We start from the raw sequence: 19,995 nt of genomic DNA, 5'->3' as shown, positions 1-19,995 counted from the left end.
GGCACCACCTTTCAATGGTTTGTGTGCTGCGTGCGCTGCTTCTTTGGTCTGCAGGAATGGATCCCGAACTGTTAATCAGTATATTGCTCGCTCTGACTAACATGTCAGAAGTGGCAGTGGAGTTATTCCTTAAAATAGAAAGGCAACAAGAGTGCAACATTGATCTTGCCACGTGTAATAGCTACAACACTAGATTGCTTGTGGCATTCACAAAGGTGCTGACCACAGTGGAATGCTGCTTTGGGGCTCAGGAAACAAGCACTGAGTGGTGGGATCACATTGTCGTGCACGTCTGGAATGATAGGCAGTGGCTGTAGAACTTTTGGATGAGGCAAGCCACATTCATGGGACTATGTGATGAGCTCGCACCAGCCCTATGGCGCAAGGATACAAGAAAGCGAATTGCCCTGCCATTGGAGAAGCGCGTGGCAATTGCACTGTGGAAGCTGGCTACTCCACAGTGCTACCAATTGGTTGCTAATCAGTTCAGAGTGGGAAAGTCTCGTTGGACTCATGTTGACAGAATTGTGCAGGGCCATTAATCACATCTTGCTCCAAAACACTGACTCTGGGCAACATGCATGACATTGTGGATGGTGTTGCACAAGTGGGCTTCCCTAACTGCGGAGAGGTGATAAATGGCATGCATATTCCAACTGGGCACCAGACCACCTCGCCAGCAAGTACATTAATCAGAAAGGGTATTTCTCAATGGTTCTCCAGGCGTTCGTGGATCACCATAGGCATTTTGCAAACATTAATGCAGACTGTCCAGAAAGGTGCATGACGTGCACATCTTTCGTAACACTGGACTGTTCAGGAAGCTGCAAGCACAGACTTTCTTCCCAGACCAGAAGATCACTCTAGGGGAAGTCGCAATGCCACTGTGATCCTGGGAGACCCTGCCTACCCCTTAATGCCATCGCTTGTGAAGCCATACATGGGGTACCGTGACAGCAGCAAGGAGTGGTTCAATAACAGGCTGAGCAAGTGCAGAATGACTGTTGAATGAGCTTTTGGCCATTTAAAGGCCTACTGGTGCTGCCACTATGGGAAGCTGGATCTGGCCGATAACAATATTCCTATGCTTATAGCCGCGTGCTGTAGACGCCATAATATTTGTGAAGGGAAGGGTGAAAGCTTCACTCAGGGCTGCACTGCTGAGGCTCAGCACCTGGAGGCTGAATTTGAACAGCCAGAGACCAAGGCTATTAGAAGGGTGCAGCGCGGGGCCATAAGGCTCAGGAATGCCTCAAGGCAGCAATCTGAAGCTGAAAACCACTAATATTTGTTGCTATGCTTGGGAGTGCAGTGCTTGTAATGTTAGGAGGGGATTGTGATTGGTGCAGATGATGCAATATGAAGGTTTAAGATGACTATTGCTTTGCAGGGCTGTTTTCTTTCAGTTAATAGAATAAAGATTGCTTTCAAACCTACACAATTATTTTATTAAAAAACCAACAACAACCGGAGAAGAGAGACAAACAGAAAAACACATCAGCATTGAGGGAGATGGGGGAAGGGAAGTTCCCAGGAGGAGGTGGGTTCCCAGGATGGTTAAAGATTTGTGTATGTCCAGGGATCAGATCCAACCTTCTCCTTTGGAGTACAGTGCAATGGATGCTGTACTTCAGCAGGGCTAAACTGCAGAGGGATGGGTGTTGAGTACAGTGGGTACTGGGAGTTCGCAGTGCTGGACTGTGAGGGGGGAGGAGTGGAATGCAGCAGGTACAGACTGGAGCCAGGAGGTTGATAAGAGTGTGTTGGCGGTGTCTGGGGGGCGCATGGGAAAGTTTTGCCACAGCGGCTGCAGGGGAGGGCGGGTGCGGAGCTGCTTCGTTTGCAGTGCTAGTATCACCTGGAGCGTGTCCGCTTGGCGCTCCATAATCTTTAAGAGCCGCTCTGTGGCTTCATTCTGGTGTACCGCATTCTCCTTTTGGTCCCTCTCTTTCTCTGTCCCTCCACTCCTTCAATTCCTGATTTTCAGCCGCAGAGTGCATCATAACGTCACGCAGAAAGTCCTCCTTAGTTCTTCGTGGCTGCTTTCTACTTCTGCACAGCCGTTCAGCTGGCAATAACAAAGAGGGAGGCTGGGCTCCCAAGGTCATCTCTGTAAGTTTAAATGTAACATTTTACAGAAGCAGTATTGTTTGCAACACACAGACCACTGATTAAGTTATTTAAAACACAGTCACTAACTGGCTGACCCCAGGCAAGCACACATGAGCCACAAGATCCCCAAAATGGTGAGTAGCCACAAGGGCAGGGTAAATCAGTGTTCTCGGACCCTGCTGTACACTGGGCACATGGCTTTTGAGGAGAGTCAGCACGGTAGGGGGGGCCTGATAATCATTCCTGTCCCCACATTTTCCACAAGCTGTGTGCATTATGGAAGACATCTCACTGCTGAGGGTGAGCAGGGAATCAAGAGAGAGTCTTCTCCAAGACTGTGGCTTCTGCCCTGGCCCTTATGCGGCTTGCCGGTGTGCAGCAATGGTGTCCCCCTTCCCCCCACTGATGACAGAGTGGCATGGGAAAGTTACCATTAATGGGGCAAGAAACAAAGCAGCTCTGCCAAAGAACCTTTGGCAGCTGATTGCCCAGTAGCTCCATGAGAGTTTCCTGAAGATCTCAGGGAGATTCCCATGAAGTGAGGGAGTCAATCAACAGCCTGTTTCGACGCTCAGACAAGGCATATGGTGGTATGCACATCATACAGACACAAGCCTGCTTTCTGCAACCCTCCTATCCCCAACAACTTTCTTCAGCAATTCCAAAAATCAAATCCACTTACCAGAGGCCTCCTCTCCTGTTTGTGCTTTGCCAATCTCCGACAGCTGTGACTGGCTAGCCTCCTCGGGGGTAGAAAAGAGCTCCTGGCTGCATGCATCTCTGACCTCCGAGTCGTCCTCTGCCTCTGGGTCGCCCTCCCCATCCTCGTCCAAGATTTCCTCCTCCTGGCTCGGTCTACTCTCAACTGGCATGCAAGCCACCAAAGTATCCACAGTGGCCTTCGCAGTGGAGGTGGGGTCACCACTGAGTATTGCATCCAGTTTTTTGTAGAACCAGTAGCTCGTGGGCGCAGCAATGGAATGATGGTTTGCCTCTCGCGCCTTGGGTAGGGCATTCTACAGCTCCCTTGCTTTGACCCTGCACTCCAGTGTGTCCTGGTCATGGCCCCTTTCTATCATGCATCATGAAATCTGTCCTTTGGTATCATAATTCCTATGGCTGGAGTGTAGCTTGGACTGGACAGCCTCCTCTCCCCAAATGCTGATGAGGTCCAAGAACTTGGCATTGCTCCCAGCGGGGGATCACCTGGTGCGTGGAGCAGGCATAGTCACCTGGAAAGATGCACTGAGACCACTGCATGTGTCACCAAGCAAACAGGAAGGAGATTTTCAAAATTCCAAAGGAATTTACAGGGTGGGGATGACAGTTGCTCACATGAGGGGAGGGCAGGGCAATAGAGTTCAACTGACCAGAGAGGCAAGAACAGGCATTGTGGGACACCTCCTGAAGGCCAATCACAGCACTGTAATCAACCATGGTGTCAACACTGGCACCATGGCACTGTTCCCCCAGCACAGAAAGCTCTACGTCTCTCATTGGGGTGGTTTTTTACAGCGCTGCTACTGCGCAGTTTCTGTGCACTGAGTGGCTTGGCAGTGTGTACACCTCAGGAGTTACAAGGCAGAAAGTTGCTTTACTGCGCAGAAACTTGCCAGTGTAGATAAGGCCTTAGGCAGTATTGAAGCATACCATATTAGGCTTCTCCAGAGTGACAAAGACTGCAAGGCTAATATTCCCTTTATACAGCAAGTGATGTTCCTTTGTGACAAGAGAAATCATTCCCTTGTTTTTTGAGCTCTCCCACAGTAGTCTGTATTATACTCTGGATTCAAGGTCCAATATGGGAAGACTGAGTTGCTGCCCCTTTGTTATTTCCCTAGGGAGGAATTCATCCTGTACATCCCCTGCACAAAGCCCCAGACAATGGACATAGAGTTTAGGATCCACCCTGCAAACTAATGAGCAGGGAAGCTGCATGCATTCTTTGTGGATGTTATTCTAGTCCCTGAATTAGAAGAGTGGCAGCGTTCCCTTGCATGACCCACACACAGGGTCCTTTGGCCATTAGGTCCATTTAACTGTGGACTCAGTGGTCAATGCCTCCGCCCCTTCCTCAGCTCTATTGCATGCATGTGGAGAGGAGTCCCTATGCTTGCTCACTCTTGTGCTATGCATCCTGTGTATATAAAAACCTCTGAAGTTCTGTTGCATTGGGGTCACTTTTCAGCTCCTCTACCCAAAAGAAAATCTCACCTCTAAAGAACTACAAGACTGCTGGCACGTATTTTAAAAGGTTAGTAAAGGCTTGGTTTTATTATTATTTCAGTGAATTCACAGCAATTCTAGAAAAGTATTCTCTTGCCACTAGCTCCTCTGGAGCTTAATGAAATGGAGAGGGTTTCCTATCTCAGTGATAGTGACTGCAATGGTGACTGCAACTGTTTTGATACCCTTTACAACTGTCTCTTGATTATTGAGAGTATGTCTATAAAATAATTTTGCTTCTAATTGTATTTGGTTACGGGGAAAAATGAGCATTCAGCAAGTTTCCATTACATCAGCTGATGAAACAAGTCTATTTGTGAAAAGGGACTTTTAGTGGAGCAACTGAGTCTGCTCCATAGAGGGCCCAACATAGATTTGGGGGGATAAAGACTTGAGAAGTGCAGGAGGACGAGTCAGTAGTAGCGAAGACTGCAAGTGAGTGATGTGTGAGAGCTATAGGAGCAAAGTCACAGCTCGTGGAATTAGTGGTCACTAAGAATAAAAGTGAACTAGACTGTATTTCAGGAATTACAATGCTGGCAAAGGTGGAAATATGTGCAAATAGTTTTATGACAGGGTATGAGCTGGAAAAGTACTGTTGATCTACTCCCTTGCTGTTAAAGTGTGACTACTGATTGGGCTGACCTATATAAATCTGAGTTAAGTCAGGGCACTAATATTAGCCCTGAGCTAACTATAGTCTCTAGATACTCAGGAGAATAAGCATAAGTAAAAACAGGATACCTGGGATGTCTAGCAAACCAAGTATATGTGAATAATGCAGCTGGGAAACATTTTTGCACAAATGCACATTTCACTGTGTTATTCTGGAACAAGAACCTGATTTATTTTTATCTTAATCTCCAGTATAACTCCCAGCATTTTTTTTTTTTTAAATACAACTGTAAAATATTACAGGAACATTCTGTGGCAGATGACATACCAATGTTTTAAGGTGGCCTACAAATGTATTTTAAAGTAATAATTGTGGGATTACTTTTCAGAGTAGCAGCCGTGTTAGTCTGTATCCGTAAAAAGAACAGGAGTACTTGTGGCACCTTAGAGACTAACAGATTTATTTCAGCATAAGCTTTCGTGGGCTACAGATTACTGTTAGTGCTGAATTGTACAAACATCTACAATTTTGTCTATGCCAGACAGGGTTTGCTGGTATAGCCTGCTATACCAGCAAACCATCCTAACAGAGATCCAGTTTATATCAGAAAAAGGGTTCTCTTGCTTATATCAGTTCCCTGAATTAAATGACTTCTTTTCTGGTTTAATTGTGTCTACACTAGGGTTTTTTCTGGCCTAGTTATGTCAGCTAGGGAGGTGATTTTTTGTCCCACACTACTAACTGACATAAGTATGCTGGCAAAACTTAATTATAGTCTAGACCTAAGGTAACCATAGCTGTAAGCCACTGGCATTTTTTCCATTTTTTTTTATTAACTTAAATAACAAACAAACTTGAACCTGAGCTTGCTCCTGAACTTAGCTGTTTCTAAGGCTGTCCTCTTCAAAGTCCTCTGTCCCTGTGCCGTTAGTGCTCCTGGGTTGGAGCTAACTCTCTGTGTGGCAACCAAATTGACTCAGTAGAACAGCTTTGCTCTCCCCATTTCCAGCACAGCCATACCGAGAGAGTCAGAAATTGTCCCTGTATGTGGCAATTCTATGGTACATTTTATTTTTTACAGTTGAAGGGTACAATTCTCTAAAGTCTAAGTTGACTTTCAGTGGGACAGAATATCCTATATAATGAGATGCTTTTGAAAATTTTAGCCAGTGTTCTGATTTCTGAGCACTGCAACTGATGGGCTTCCACCTGTACTTTTTTGCAAACTGGCAATGTAAAGTGAGTTATACCTTAATGTGTTATACTCTGATTTTGGATATGCTTTTAGTTATGATAGGAAACTGTGGGTCACAATGAGCTTTTGTAAAGTGAGTACAGCTGACAAAGCTGAAAAAGGTATTCCAGAGAACTACAAATTAGAAAATAAAATATTAATAGCAAAAAGGTCGATTAATTTTGCTGAATAATCATGCATATCTAATGTATAATTCATTACATAATTTTAAATTCAAATAATTAGTATATGATTACCTGAAAATAAATTTCTACTTGATTGACTAGCTTCAGTACTCTGAAGCACTTTTACCTGCAAAGGAAGTAGAATGCTCCAATTACAAGAATTCCTAGAACAACAACCGAAGCCAAGAAAGCTGCAAAGCGTTCACTTTTAATTTGGGTCTTGAGACTAGGTAGCAAAACTTCTTCACAACGGGCTCCTGTATAGTTCTCAATACACCTGTGAAACCAAGTTTAATATAAATTAGATTTTTTGGCAGGAGGGGGAGTCATTTTCTGACTCAGTACAATTAATTTATATTCATTTCTATAGTGCATATTCATATAAATCCCATTTACAGATGTATACATCATTAAGTCTATAGAGTCTCAGGCCAAAAACCACTCATCTGAACACTTCCCCCAAGACACAAACCGTCTACCTACTAATCCAAGATGACAAAATATACTCCACATGTATGAACTAGTGCATCACAAAGGATCTTTTTAAAAAGGTCCTTTAAAAAAGCACTGAGGAAAATGAAGAAAGGTCTGAAAAGCAGACTGTCATTTTTTCTCATTTAATTTAAAAAGTTCAAATTTTTTTTCAGATTTTGTACTCAAAATATCAGTTTTCAGACCAAAGCAAATTTTTACTACAGAAATAGTCATCTAACACTTGAGTTAGACCAGCATGAACCTGTATAGCTATAGTTAATACACTCATGCCTAAATCAGACATAGAATTCATGCTACTATATCAGTGAATTGGCCTGAGTTTGACCTCTGTTTTAGGTGAGTGATATGATTCATATGACATCTACAATTATGGTTGTTGTAGAAGGTAGCAATGACTTTCCATGTGATCAACATCGTTGTTTATTTAAATGGAGATAGGCTTCTAGTGAAAAATATTGATTTTATATATACTGTTTAAAAATTGTGAATGCATCACTGAAGAATTACTAACCAAAAACATCACTTTGGAAAATTTAGATTAGACTTGGCAGATCACCTTTTATATGTTCCAGTTCGCTATCATTCAAATCAGGATTTATTACACTTCATAAAGGGTCAGTATATTATTATCTTGGCTATGACGACAGTTCAGTGCAAAAAAAAAAAAAAAAAGACAGTGGGCCAAATTCTGCTCTTAATGATACCATTGTCAATCTGGGTAATTCAAATGAAGTTGTTATATTTACACTAGTGTAACAGAGAAGAACTTGGCTTGCTTTTTATACAACTGTAGTTCAGGTTTCAGTTTTGCTAGGTTGCGGCCAAACTATGTAAATATGTTGTATAGCTACAAAAATGGTTGCATATTAATGTTGCAAAGGCTGAGTTTGCATCCCTTTTTTGGCAGACTCTGGCTCTATATACAGCTTCACTTATCATTTTGTCTCTGATTAGAACAGAAATAATCTGCGGGAGGGAGGGAGTGCACAGGTGAAATTATGAAGTCAAGAAGCACATGTGCAGAAACATGTAGATCACAGTTCTTGACCCCTGGGCCCCATCTCAGAATGTTCCTTGTTGCTCCTGTCAGTGAGTTCTGCAGGGAGACAGATTCAAGGCAGAAAATTTCACTTCTCCCTCCCTCCCCCACTGCCCTGTTGTACACAGGTTTCCTGGCAGGCACCTGTGTGCAATCCCCTGCTAGTATCTGACCCATAAACTTAAGTTACTGTGAAAAGGTTTGCATACAAGATTTCATAACTGTTAACTGGATTTAGAACTAAGTTACCTATTGACTGAATGTTGTTCAGTTGGTACTGGTGATATTATAACCAGTCCAACTTAATGGTTTGTTCATAATTCATACCATGTAAACGTCAAAAATATATTTATATAGGCTGAGGCTACAAAACTTATTTACAGACATTTCTTATCTAAAGTTCTTTTAAAGACTGACTGACTGCACCATAGAAAACTGCATTTTATTCAGTAATCACACTGTTTATATATCAGCTACTTTCTGTATCTTCTTTCCCCATTTTTCATTACTAGGAACTTTTGAAGGAAAACAGGATCTTTGTAGTTTAGGAGTACATCTGTTCCTGCTTCTTACTCCTGACTTTGAAGTTACAATCCTGTGTGACATAACTATACATTGCTATAGCAGCTATTGTAATGATGCAAAGGATTATTTGCTGAATTCTGTAAGGTGCCAAGTGCCATTGGCTGATGAGGGTGTTCAGTGCCTCACGTGACTGGGCTCATAATCATACATCTCTGCAACAATATACTGTAACATCACAAGGATTGAGACTTCATCAAGAAAAAGAAGTTGGAGTCGACTGTCCAATAGAGGACAATTCTAGAATATCTGTAATCAATCACACAAAGAAATCTTCCTGATTTCTGAATTCTTCTGTCACACAGAGATCATATTCTCAATTTGTTGTCCAAATGTTTTCATCTCATTTTCCATCATCAAATATCAAAGCTATATAATAATGACTAAATGAACACTGTTTTCTTTAAGTCCATTGCTTGAGACCTGATCTTCTCAAATTTACTATCCATGCAGAAACTTGATTCTTTAGAGATATCTAGACCCAGCTTAATCAACTGATTGCTGTAAGCTAACATTTCAGAAATTCTCTGTAGATTTTCATATAATGCAAGTTATTTGCACAGAGTCCATAAAAGGTATCACAATGTTTCATTCTGAGAAATACAATAGAAATATAGCTTTAAAGAACAGTTTGTCTCATTCAAATAGAAATGGGAAATGACATACAGAGCTGCAGAGAAAAACAAGCACAGAAAAACAATGTATATGCATTTTTCCTGCATTTAACTATTACTGAAGACTAATGACAGGAAGAATGGAAGTATGCAGTGTTAGGAAAGGAAAAGGGGAATAAGTTTCAACATCAGTCTATACCATAAAGAAGAGTTTTAAGGCAAGAGCATAAGAGGAAGTGACTTAGAGCGGGAAACAACATGGGTCAGGAGAAGTGAGAGAGACGCTGTCATTGTGAAAAGCAACAGAGAAGGGTCTGGGGGAAAAGCGAAGTTTAGAAAAGTAGAGTCATCAGAGTAGACAGATTTGGTGGGATGAGGTGAGCAGTCAAAGAATATTTTAAAAACAGGAGAAAAACTTACAATGTGATTGTCAAGGCTGATTCCCCACTCTGTCACTCCAAGGGCAGGAAGTAGGGGGTCCACAAGGATTTTAAAAATTAATACTGGCCACTCCAGGCTTGAATTAAACGCCCAAGGTTACAGCTTTTTCTGACCTTGGCTTGGTAAATGCTGCCACCACCCACATGCAAAAAAAACCTTTGAACCCAGGAAGGAGCACTTGGGAATTCCTCCCAGTGGGCTACCCTCAAGCCCTTTCCCCATCCCAGGAAGAGCTGAGAAAGAAAACAAAGGAAATTAGCTGTGGCTATCAGCTAATCAAACAACATGCACAAACCTCTTAGGACACCAAAACTCCAATCCAGTTCTTTAAAAAGGTCAATTTTATTAAAAACAAAAAGGAAAAAAAAATACATCTGGAACTTAGGCTTTTTGCTAGATCTTAAACAATTACAAAAATTAAGCACCCAAAATAGCTTTCTTGGAGGTCCAGCTTAAAGGTTACAAGCAAACAAAAGCATTGGGGTTAGCACAGAGGAGATCCACAAGCCAAAATAAGAAATAAACCTGTTAGCTCTAACTAAACACTCCCCATCCCAATTATTTCTCCTAGGTATGGAAGAGACTTCTTCATACCTGGTTCAAACCTTACACAGCATTTCTGCTTATAGCATTACTGCTCTGTATGCCTGCAGCCCAGAGAACAACAGACAAAGGGAAAGTTTCTTTCCTATTTTTAAAAAGTTCTAGTCTTCCCATTAGCTCTTTTGGTCAGGTGCCCACTCCTTTTCTTTTACCTGTGGGCTTGTTAACCCTTTATAGGTAAAGCACACAGAGAACAGCTACCAAGAGGGATTTTACAGCTAACTGGCTGACTGGGTGTCCATAAAAGGGACACACACACCCTTCATTTATCACAGTGATGGACAGGAAGATAGAAGAAGTCACTGAGAATGCGGTGGCACATTTTTATTAACTTAAATACAGAAGTTGTAGAAGTGGTGCCTTTAACATGAAGACCCAAGAGGCAAATAGCCAGAGAATCTAAACCTGTAAATGTCTGCATTCAGAGCTGCCATACTAGCTGGGAGGGAAGGTGGCATCTCTTAAGGAGTTTTCAGCTGTTCTACCCATTGTTGAAATAGCATGTTTGTAGAATCAGGTGGGGCTGATCTGGGGTCATGCAGCTTTCCCCTACTGCTCCTGTAGACTAACCTAGTTCCCCTTCCCCCAAAAGGCCCACAGTTGGAAAATATTGCTCTATAGCCTAAATATTCCTTGTAAAAATTTAAAGCATCATTTAAAGTGAACTATAAACTAGTGAAGCACTTTATAGAAACAGGAATGACTAATGTCAAGGTATTGGTTTATCAATTGTTTACATTTGTATCTTTTACAAACAAAATTATGAATACAGTGACCCTGCCAGTGGGCATAGGACATTGTACAATCTTTTAGTCCTTTTTAAAAATGACTAAAACATTCTATTAAAAACCATCTTTGTTAAAAACTAAACATTTGTAGGCTCTGATACACCAGAAAGGGGAAGAAATGTAACAAATATCAGGACAACAGTTGTTCTAAGGCACCCTAAGAAAGGGAAACATTTTTACTATATATGTTTTTAAAAGTCAGGAGAGACAGACTGGGCAGATTTCAAGGTGGAGTTCCTCACTCTAAGTACCCGATTATCCTCTTATCCCAGTATAACTCCAATGATATCAATAGGGTTTCTCAGTGACATCAAGACAAAATCCAGGCCCCTGCCTCTGAAAGGCATGTGTACGTGCACAGATTCCCATCAGGATGAAACTGTAACAGGAGGGCTCAAAGGTAGCCAAGCACCATATTATTAAGGGCTTTTAAAATCAACTGTACCAAGTTTATAACCAATCTGCCACATTATAGGCAGTCATTGTAAGAACAAGATTAAGCATGATGTGTTTGCAGTTGCTCTGTTCAGTGGATAAATGCTGCTGTGTTGTGAAAAAGTGTCTGCAAGAGACAGAAGCCTTGCAGTAAGCCCTACTAAGAGGGTATTATACTAATTAAGGCTTGTGGTCACAAGGTCACGTGTTGCTGTTGCAATAGGTTACTTGCATGCTATTCCAACACACGTTATCTGTTGGCTTTAAACAATCCTGCTATGTAGGATTCTAATATGAATTTAAAAAGGAAAAATATAGTTTTACTGCATGCTAAGAAAAATTAGAATTTCTAATTTAAACAGAAAATGTTAAAAGAAAATAGATTTCAAATGTCTACTAGTAAAGCTGAGAGCTTTAAAACTGTGAAAACAGAATTTCAGATGGTAATCAAGCTTTCCACTTGCCTTGTAAAATACATACTTTAAGGGCTAGATCATCTAGCTTGCCAAAGGGTTACAAACAGATTTAAAGACAGCAGAAAAGAGAGAGCTGCATTGGAGGAGGAGCCAGCCACAAGAAATCTGGGTAAGGGGAACATTTAGGTCTCATAGACCACAGAATATTGCTCCATGTGGAACTCTCCATGTCAGCATCAAGGAGGAAGGGTGGGAGTGGATTAGATCTGGGAAGGTGTGGACATTTCCAGTGGGTCTGCAATTATTTATATCCTTTAGTGAATAAGTCACTCGCCAAAATGTGTGTTGTGACTCTTCACTGAGCCACAGCAGCTATTGCTGCAATTAGGCTCCAACAGTTTGTACAGTTGTGCAGGTGCTCCAGGGCTTGCCATGGCTTTAGGTGGGATGGGAGAATTCCTTTTTCCAACCATTGTAGGAGGCATGAGCAAATCTCATTTTAATAGGTTTTGTGCAGAGAACCAGGATTTGACCCTAATAAACACACAGGAAACCCCACTGCTTTCCTTCTGATTAGTATTGTTGTTAATCAGAGCAAATATTATTATTAGAACTTGTCTTCAATCAGGAAAAGCAGGGGAATTTCTTGGTTAGCAGTGCTTTGTATGAAAATATCAAGCTCTAGGCAGAATCAACCTGTGGAACTTTGCCCGTGGATATTCTGAAGGCCAAGACTATAACAGGGTTCAAAAAAGAACTAGGTCAGTTCATGGAAGATAGGTCCATCAATGGCTATTAGCCAGGATGGGCAGGGATGGTGTCCCTAGCCTCTGTTTGCCAGAAGCTGGGAACGGGCGACGGGATGGATCCCTTGATGATTACCTATCTGTTCATTCCCTCTGAAGCACCTGGCATAGGGCACTGTCAGAAGACAGGATACAGGGCTAGATGAACCTTTGTCTGACTCAGTATGGCCATTCTCATGTCTTTATATTATCCACCTGCCAATTCAGGCCAAGGGGCTGATATCCTGAATATTGATACAGGCGTTAGTGTCCAACAGAGTCCTAAAAGCTGTAAACTATCTTGACCCAGTGGAAGAAAAACCAGAATATCAAATATAAAAAATATTACCATTTAAGGCCAACACTTGTAAAAGCTTGGGAAGACACAAACAGTTGTTTAGGGGGTCTTTAGAGTTAAAGCTGTGTGCCCAGAGGTCTTTCAAAGCTGCCATTTGGTTGTGCACAAGTTGTCTGAGGCCATGTCTAAACTATGGAATTTTTGAAAATTAAAATGCCCACTTGTACTAACAGCAATAAGAACTAAGCAGTGTGAAGCCAAACCAAAGGGACTTTTTTCCCTAAAATGCCCTAGTGTAAACGATCTTGAGTAACTTATATGACTCCTAGTACCATAATATCTGAGTGTCTCTCACTCTTTTTAATACAGCTATCTTCAAAACACCCCTGTGAGGTAGGGGTAGTATTATTATCCTATTTTACAGATGGGGAAACTGAGATGCAGAGAGATTATGCCCCAGATCCAGTAAGATGCTAAAGAACTTAAACCCAAGACTCAGGTAATGAAGTCATAGGTTTAGGCACCTATGTCCCAATTTTGGTTACACTGCTATCCATATAACTCCTATTGACCCCTGTAACTGCCTAAACTCAGTGCCTAAGTTTTCAGGGTAAAAGTTCCCTCAGCACCTAGGTTTCTGTTCCTAAGTATGTGCACTGCTGCCTCCCTCTAGGTGTCTTGATGCCTCTCTCTCACCTAAGCCCTAGAATAATTCACAAACCAGTGTGGATGCTCTGAAGCAGCAATTGAGGTGCCAAGGGAACTTTTACACTGAAAACTTTGGCACAGTTGAGTTTAGGCACTTATAGGGTTCAACAGGCATTTTGCGGATCACAGAGGAGCCAAAACTGGGATTTAGGCACAAAAGGCCCTTTGTGGATCCCACCTTAAGTACCTTGCCCCAAGCCAAACTGAAAGTCTGTGGCAGAGCAGGGAACTAAACCCAGGTCTCCCAAGTCTGAGCCTAGCACCCTAACCACTGAACTATCCTCCCTCTCAACACCTAAGAACCCACTGACTTCAGCACTCCACAGAAGCAGGATGGAATGTAGTCTAGGGTAGGGGTACCCAAACAATATTTTCAGAAGGGCCTGTTCGGGGTGTTCAAAAGTAAGTTTTTTGAGCCATGAAGAAAAGCCAGGAGGTACAAGTTAGGGTGCTAAAGCAGGAGGCCTTCACTGGCTCTTTCGTGTGTGCAGCCTGAAGACAGACATCACACAGAGCAAGGACTCTCTCATACACCCCTTGGAGAGAGATGGACAAACACAGAGATGGAGAAAGAGATACAGAAAGAAACAGACAGGATTTACTGAAGATTTATAGGATTAGTCTAGGAAAGATGGAGGAGAGTCGGGACTAGGAGAGGTGAAGGGAAGAAGTAGAAATAGTTGCCACTCACATATTGAAATTTCATGTGGGAGGCACCTTGTGGAGGTGCAGGAGTGGGGGTGAGGTAGAGGGGTAGCTTGAGGAAGAGAAAGCAGTACAGGACCTGACTATGTGAGGACTGTATAAAAAGTGAGGTGGCAGGAAATTCAGAGGCTTAGAGAAGGTGCTGTAACCTTAATGGATTCTGTGAGCCTTAGAGGACCTTTCTCAACCTTGCTGAGCCACAAGTTACCCCAAAACCACTCACCAAAACTGGGATGAGCTGAATGTTGACTAAAGAGGCTGACCTAAAAAAACCAGACCCCTTCTTATCTGCGTCAAGGTCACTGAACTCAGGGCCTTTCAAAGGACCATTGGGGACACTACTAACATCAGCCAGTGAGTTGCTTCTGTGTAGAGGACTTCCTAAATCTGTGATCTGCATGATTATAGACCCACATTAATTTCTTTATGGATGGCCAGACACACCATCAAGTTATACAGGAATTCTAAGCCATGGATGACTTCCCATCTGTAGTGCCACATATCTCTTTGATAATATCAAGGGGAAACTATGCCATCTGTAGTACTGCCAACACCAGGCATTTGAAAATTATGAGGCTGGGCCCAAAAAAGTAATGAGATTGGCTTACAAACAATGAGATTTGTTTAAAAATAATTGTGTTCTTTTTATTTGCTTTCTGTTTTTTGAGCCTTCAGGGTGCACTTGGTTCATGTGTTCAAGCTTTTCTCCACAACCATCAAGTCTATAAACATACTTTGATAAAAAAAGAAAGCTGAGATTTTCACATAATGTCTAGACTCCAGGAGCTGAGACTTTTTTAAAAAACATCAAATGTTTCAAGAGTTTGCACCACTGAGTATGAAACATAAAATGTACCTAATTCCGTGGATATGATGGCTGTACCATATGTGACACAGGTAGTGTATACAGCTGTGCTAGATCATTACCCAGAATCATGCCACTACTTCCATATTCTGCCTTTTTCTCCTATAGTATGTAACCAATTTACAACCACAACTTACTGCCTTTGCTTTATAGTGGCAGAGTGTCTTGAGCACTCAAGAGAAGGGCTACTTCTTAATTATCTTGTCAACTTCAGTGCAACTGGCAGGGCTGGATAAAGCACAGGAGCTACAGGCCTGTGCCTAGGGCCTTAGTTCCTGCAGTTATGCGATGGGGACAGACTTCTTTTTTGTTTGTTTTTACAAGTAAAAAAGTCTGGTCCTCATTGTTGCAAATGAGACACTTCTGCCAGATAGGTAATAGCAGCAAAAAGGCCATGTTCAATATATCACGACAACTAGGGGTCACCAAATGACATTAATGGGCAGCAGGTTTAAAACAAACAAAAGGAAGCATTTTTTTTTTTTCACACAGCGCACGATCAACCTGTGGAACTCTTTGCCAGAGGATGTTGCGAAGGCCAAGACTATAACAGGGTTCAAAAAATAACTAAAGTTCATGGAGGATAGGTCCATCAATGGCTATTAGCCAGGATGGGCAGGGATGGTGTCCCTGGCTTCTGTTTGCCCGAAGCTGGGTATGGGTGACAGGGGATGGATCACTTTGGTGATTACCTGTTCTGTTCATTCCCTCCGGGGCACCTGAACTGGCCACTGTCGGAAGACAGGACACTGGGCTAGGTGGACCTTTGGCCTGGCCCAGTATGGCCATTCTTATCTAGGGCCCCTCTTGACAAATAACTAAATCAGCTAAAACCTATCACAGTACTCTCACTTGGACTTGCAGGTCTCCCTTAAAATATCAATAGTACTATTTTTCAGAAGACTGAGAATCCATTTGTTCTGGCAGTGTTAGGTATGGGAGCTCAGTTGTCTTAACATGTGGTTGTCGCCTAACAGACCTTCGCAGGGAAAAGGGCATGGAAAACACCATTTTCCACCAACCCACTGGATTGGGGATAATGGGGCTAGAGATTATATGTCTAAACTTCACTAAAAATTGCTTAAGCTCATTGCCACCAAACTGCAGCCCATTATCAAACATTACTATGTCACTTATATCATGTCTAGCAAAACAGATTTGACATACACAATCACCAGTTTAGCAGTAGTATCTCCTAGTAAAGCTATCTGAGGGAAATTAGAATAATAGTCTAGAATGCATCTTTTCCCAAGTAAATGTAAACAAATCTATGCCTACTTTGCTCCAAAGGACCAATTTTTCCTGTGCCACCCGCATGGGCTCTTTTGCTTAACTCATCGTATATTTTTGGCATGTGCAATAGGTCCTGACAACTTCCTCAATGTCACTGTTTATCTGAGACCGGTATAAAACATCTGCAGCCTACTGATGCAATAACATCTGCCTGACTTTAGAGAGAGCCTGAAACAGTTGTTCTGAGAGATGTGAGCTACAACCTGCCTCCTAATGGGGCCTTAACACAAACACCCACTTTTGAAGGGCCCTCCAACAAAGCACTCCGTGTATAGAAGGAGAAAAGTGCAGCAGGCCCAGCCTACCCACCCAGGCAGATACTCTTCCGACCCTCAAGGGGAAGGATGCCCCTGACACTGCTCATGGAGTGGCGTTATCCCTGCCTGACTAGCCGCTGGCTCTCTAGGGTGGGACCATGAGGGAGCTTCAGCTATGGTATGTCTAGAAGTAGGACTTGATTGCCTCAGTCAGTAGCTGGGCTTCTTCATGTCCTCTTGTCCTCTCTGCTTCTGTCTTATCATTTGTGCCTGCCCCAACCTTTATGAGTTTGGCCACTCTTCACTGGAAATAGCCATTACTTGAAAATAACCTGCTTTTACACTGCTCTTTACTGGGTGTCCAAGCTTCATTAGTATACTGCCAGTTACCGCTTTATTGTCCATCTGGTGGCTGTTTCTGCTCAGCCTTAAACACTAAGGATATTTGCATGGGCACTTTGAAAATCCCACCAAGTACTGTATACTCAAGCAATTTGGGAGCAGCCAGATTCAAGCTGGGCACATAATTCGCTCACACTAGTGCCCTTTGATGGGGACCCAAATAGTTATTTGCATCTACCTAACATTTTAAAATATTGCCATAGTGTATAGAACCTGCCTCTTCTCTGCTTCTTATTCTATTTCTGCAACCTGCGAGTACAGAATATATTCAGCTTAAATAGTGACCAACTCCTGTTCCTGATCTCTATCTCCTAGGCTTTTCTATCTGTTCAGCTGTTGCTGAGACTATGCTGTCCATGCAGTCCACAGATTCCCCTCAGAGGATTGCTGAAGCATCTAAAATGGACTGGGAGAAGGGGAGTGGCAGTGATATTCAGAAACAAGGAGAACAGCAATGCCAGGAGAGCACCATATACAAATAATAGTGAAGCTTTGAAAATACATTCTCAGTATTGGGTCCCCCAGCCACAGGTGGACTCCCATCCACAGAGATTTGCAAAGAGCATGCACTGCTCACATTCTGCTTCCCTTTTTTGTGTAAGTGCCCAAAACTGGGCATCCAAATTCCTCTGCGCAGATGTAAGATAAAATAAAGAAATAATTTAGTACAAGATCGGTACCACCGATGATAAAATTGCAACTTAGTACTCTTCTCCAGCTTGTTAATGATAATGGGACAGCTGTACATAAGGTGCTCAAGCAAACATCTTTCAGCCTCGTGCTTTACAACACACCTGAGGCATTTGGATTTCACATTATGTTCTGTGTGTTTGTTACTTATATATATATTTTAAATTGGATACTTCAGTGTTGAATTTCAACCTGTGTATGGCGACAGGTGCACCCTTTGGCTGCTGAGGAAATTAAGCCAGTATTAGAAATGGCACAAAGTGAAGATAGCAGCTGACAATATATTAACATATGCCAGGTGCATTTAGAATCAGAAAATGTTATGCTGTGCAGAGAAAGTTTTTGTGCTACCCAATTTCAACTACATATAAATATCCGCTTCTGCCAAGTGAAAGTAGCTGTGAAATATCTAAAAGCAAACAGTAACTATCAGTTTCTATATCCTCTATAAAAGAAGCATATTTATTTTAAAGGATGATGCAATTCTACTTTAGACAAAGATCATAGTTTGCAGAGTTACAACAGACTATATTGCATCATGTATCCTGCATAAACCCTGCTTGCAACATGACATTTATCATAATGTGCTATCTATTTACATTAATGTATTTTAAGCACTTTTAAAACAGTTTTCAGGTCCACATTTTTGTTTCCTTAATCCTTTGCAATCAATGGTCAATAATTCATTCTTTGGTCTGGAGAATGTGGTTCTGAAGCCCTACACTCTAATCATTCTTTGCATTGGCCACAGTTGGTCATATAAGAGCAACTTGGAGGCTATGCTATAGGGTGGTGCCAGGTCCCTGCTACTTTGAAGAGCTAGGCAAGACTAAGAAACACAAAATGTGATCACTTGCTTGGTGATGTCAGTCTTAAGGACGTTTTAAAGAATTAAATATTTTTGTTAATTCCACTGCACAGTGATGCACTTTTTTTCCTGTTATTTCTATTCACATCACTGCTGATTACTCAGATATCTGTGTGTAAACAGAACCTTTCTCATTTATAATTAGCCTTCTTCTCTGACTGATTAAGGAACATGCTTGGAATGAGAATATACTTAAACAGAATGCTTCTATTTAAATTCATATAACTTGATAAGCAGCAATTAGATACACAGGAAAAATACTTCAAAGTCAAAATGGGGTAGTGAAAAAATAAGTTTTGAGTGTTAAGAGTACAACAGAGATACTCTAAAGAAGTTAGCTTTTGCCCTTCCAGGTTGCAAAATATCCTAGTGCCAGTCACTACCTGATTTTACATAAGATTTCATTTGGAACCCTTTTAAAGTGGAAATCACCTATGCTTACAAGCGTGTATTGCTAAAGAATTAATTGTTCAGGAAGTCTGTTACTCCAAATATACAGTTATCACATTAGATACACCACCTTCACTATATATTGTGCTTAGGCAATTCCTAAGACAGAATGCTTTGAAACTGTATCTGAAATTGTATAACCGACACCATCTAATTTTAATGTTCCACTTTCCCTCTACTTACTATTGCTACTAAAATGCTGGAAAGGAGGGTTTCTTTCTAGTTAACCAAAAATAAGGATTTTTCTTGATGGACTTTTATTTTCAATTTTTGTGCATTAATTTAAATTATATAATGTGAGTTAGTGTGGCCTAGTAGCTAGAATAAATGACCTGGAAATCAGGACTCCTACGTTCTATTCTTATCTCTTCATTTGATTCACTGAATGATGCTGGACAATTATCCTCAAGGATAAATCTCAGTGATGCGCAGTGAATATTTTTTAACAAGAGTTTGCTGCAAAAATGTTCTCCCTTAGCATGGGATAAACCATGTACCAGGGCCAGCCAGTGGTGCATGTGCTTGCAGAGGAGGAGGAGGAGGGAGGGGATAGTGTATTCAAATGGAAGAGCAAAAAGCAAATGAACAAAGGCTCTTTGTCATAACCATAACCATAACCAAGGAGAGAGGTGACAGAATGTGTCATGTTTGTATCATGTGAATTTCACTAGAAATGTTCGTACTTTTTTGTTCCAAGAAAAATATACTAAGGTCACAATTGTGCTTACTCACATGAGTAGTCCCACTTACGTCAAGTACTGTGTGAGTAAGGATTCCAGCACTAGATCTTGAGTTAGAGACGATATAGCACAGTGCTCAATTTGTGTAATTTGAAATAGAACTGGGGACTGATTGTGTGAAGACTTATTACAGGGTTTTGGCTGCATC

General features: G+C 41.7%; 1 protein-coding gene across 6 annotated transcripts in view; it reads right to left on the bottom strand.

Moving 5' to 3' along the window:
• Positions 1-19,995, bottom strand: part of NRG4 (neuregulin 4) — a 52,160-nt gene that overhangs the window by 6,241 nt on the left and 25,924 nt on the right. For all 6 annotated transcript variants that reach the window (XM_075069534.1, XM_032763074.2, XM_075069535.1 and 3 more), the window contains one exon: positions 6,501-6,650. In XM_075069534.1, the coding sequence (XP_074925635.1) occupies positions 6,501-6,650 (150 nt within the window). The remainder of the gene's footprint in view (positions 1-6,500; positions 6,651-19,995) is intronic.

Source organism: Chelonoidis abingdonii, chromosome 9 (assembly GCF_003597395.2).
Source record: "Chelonoidis abingdonii isolate Lonesome George chromosome 9, CheloAbing_2.0, whole genome shotgun sequence".
NCBI classification, from domain to species: Eukaryota; Metazoa; Chordata; order Testudines; family Testudinidae; genus Chelonoidis; species Chelonoidis abingdonii.
Note: the sequence above shows the minus strand (reverse complement) of the source record. Positions and strands in the feature narration are given on the sequence as shown.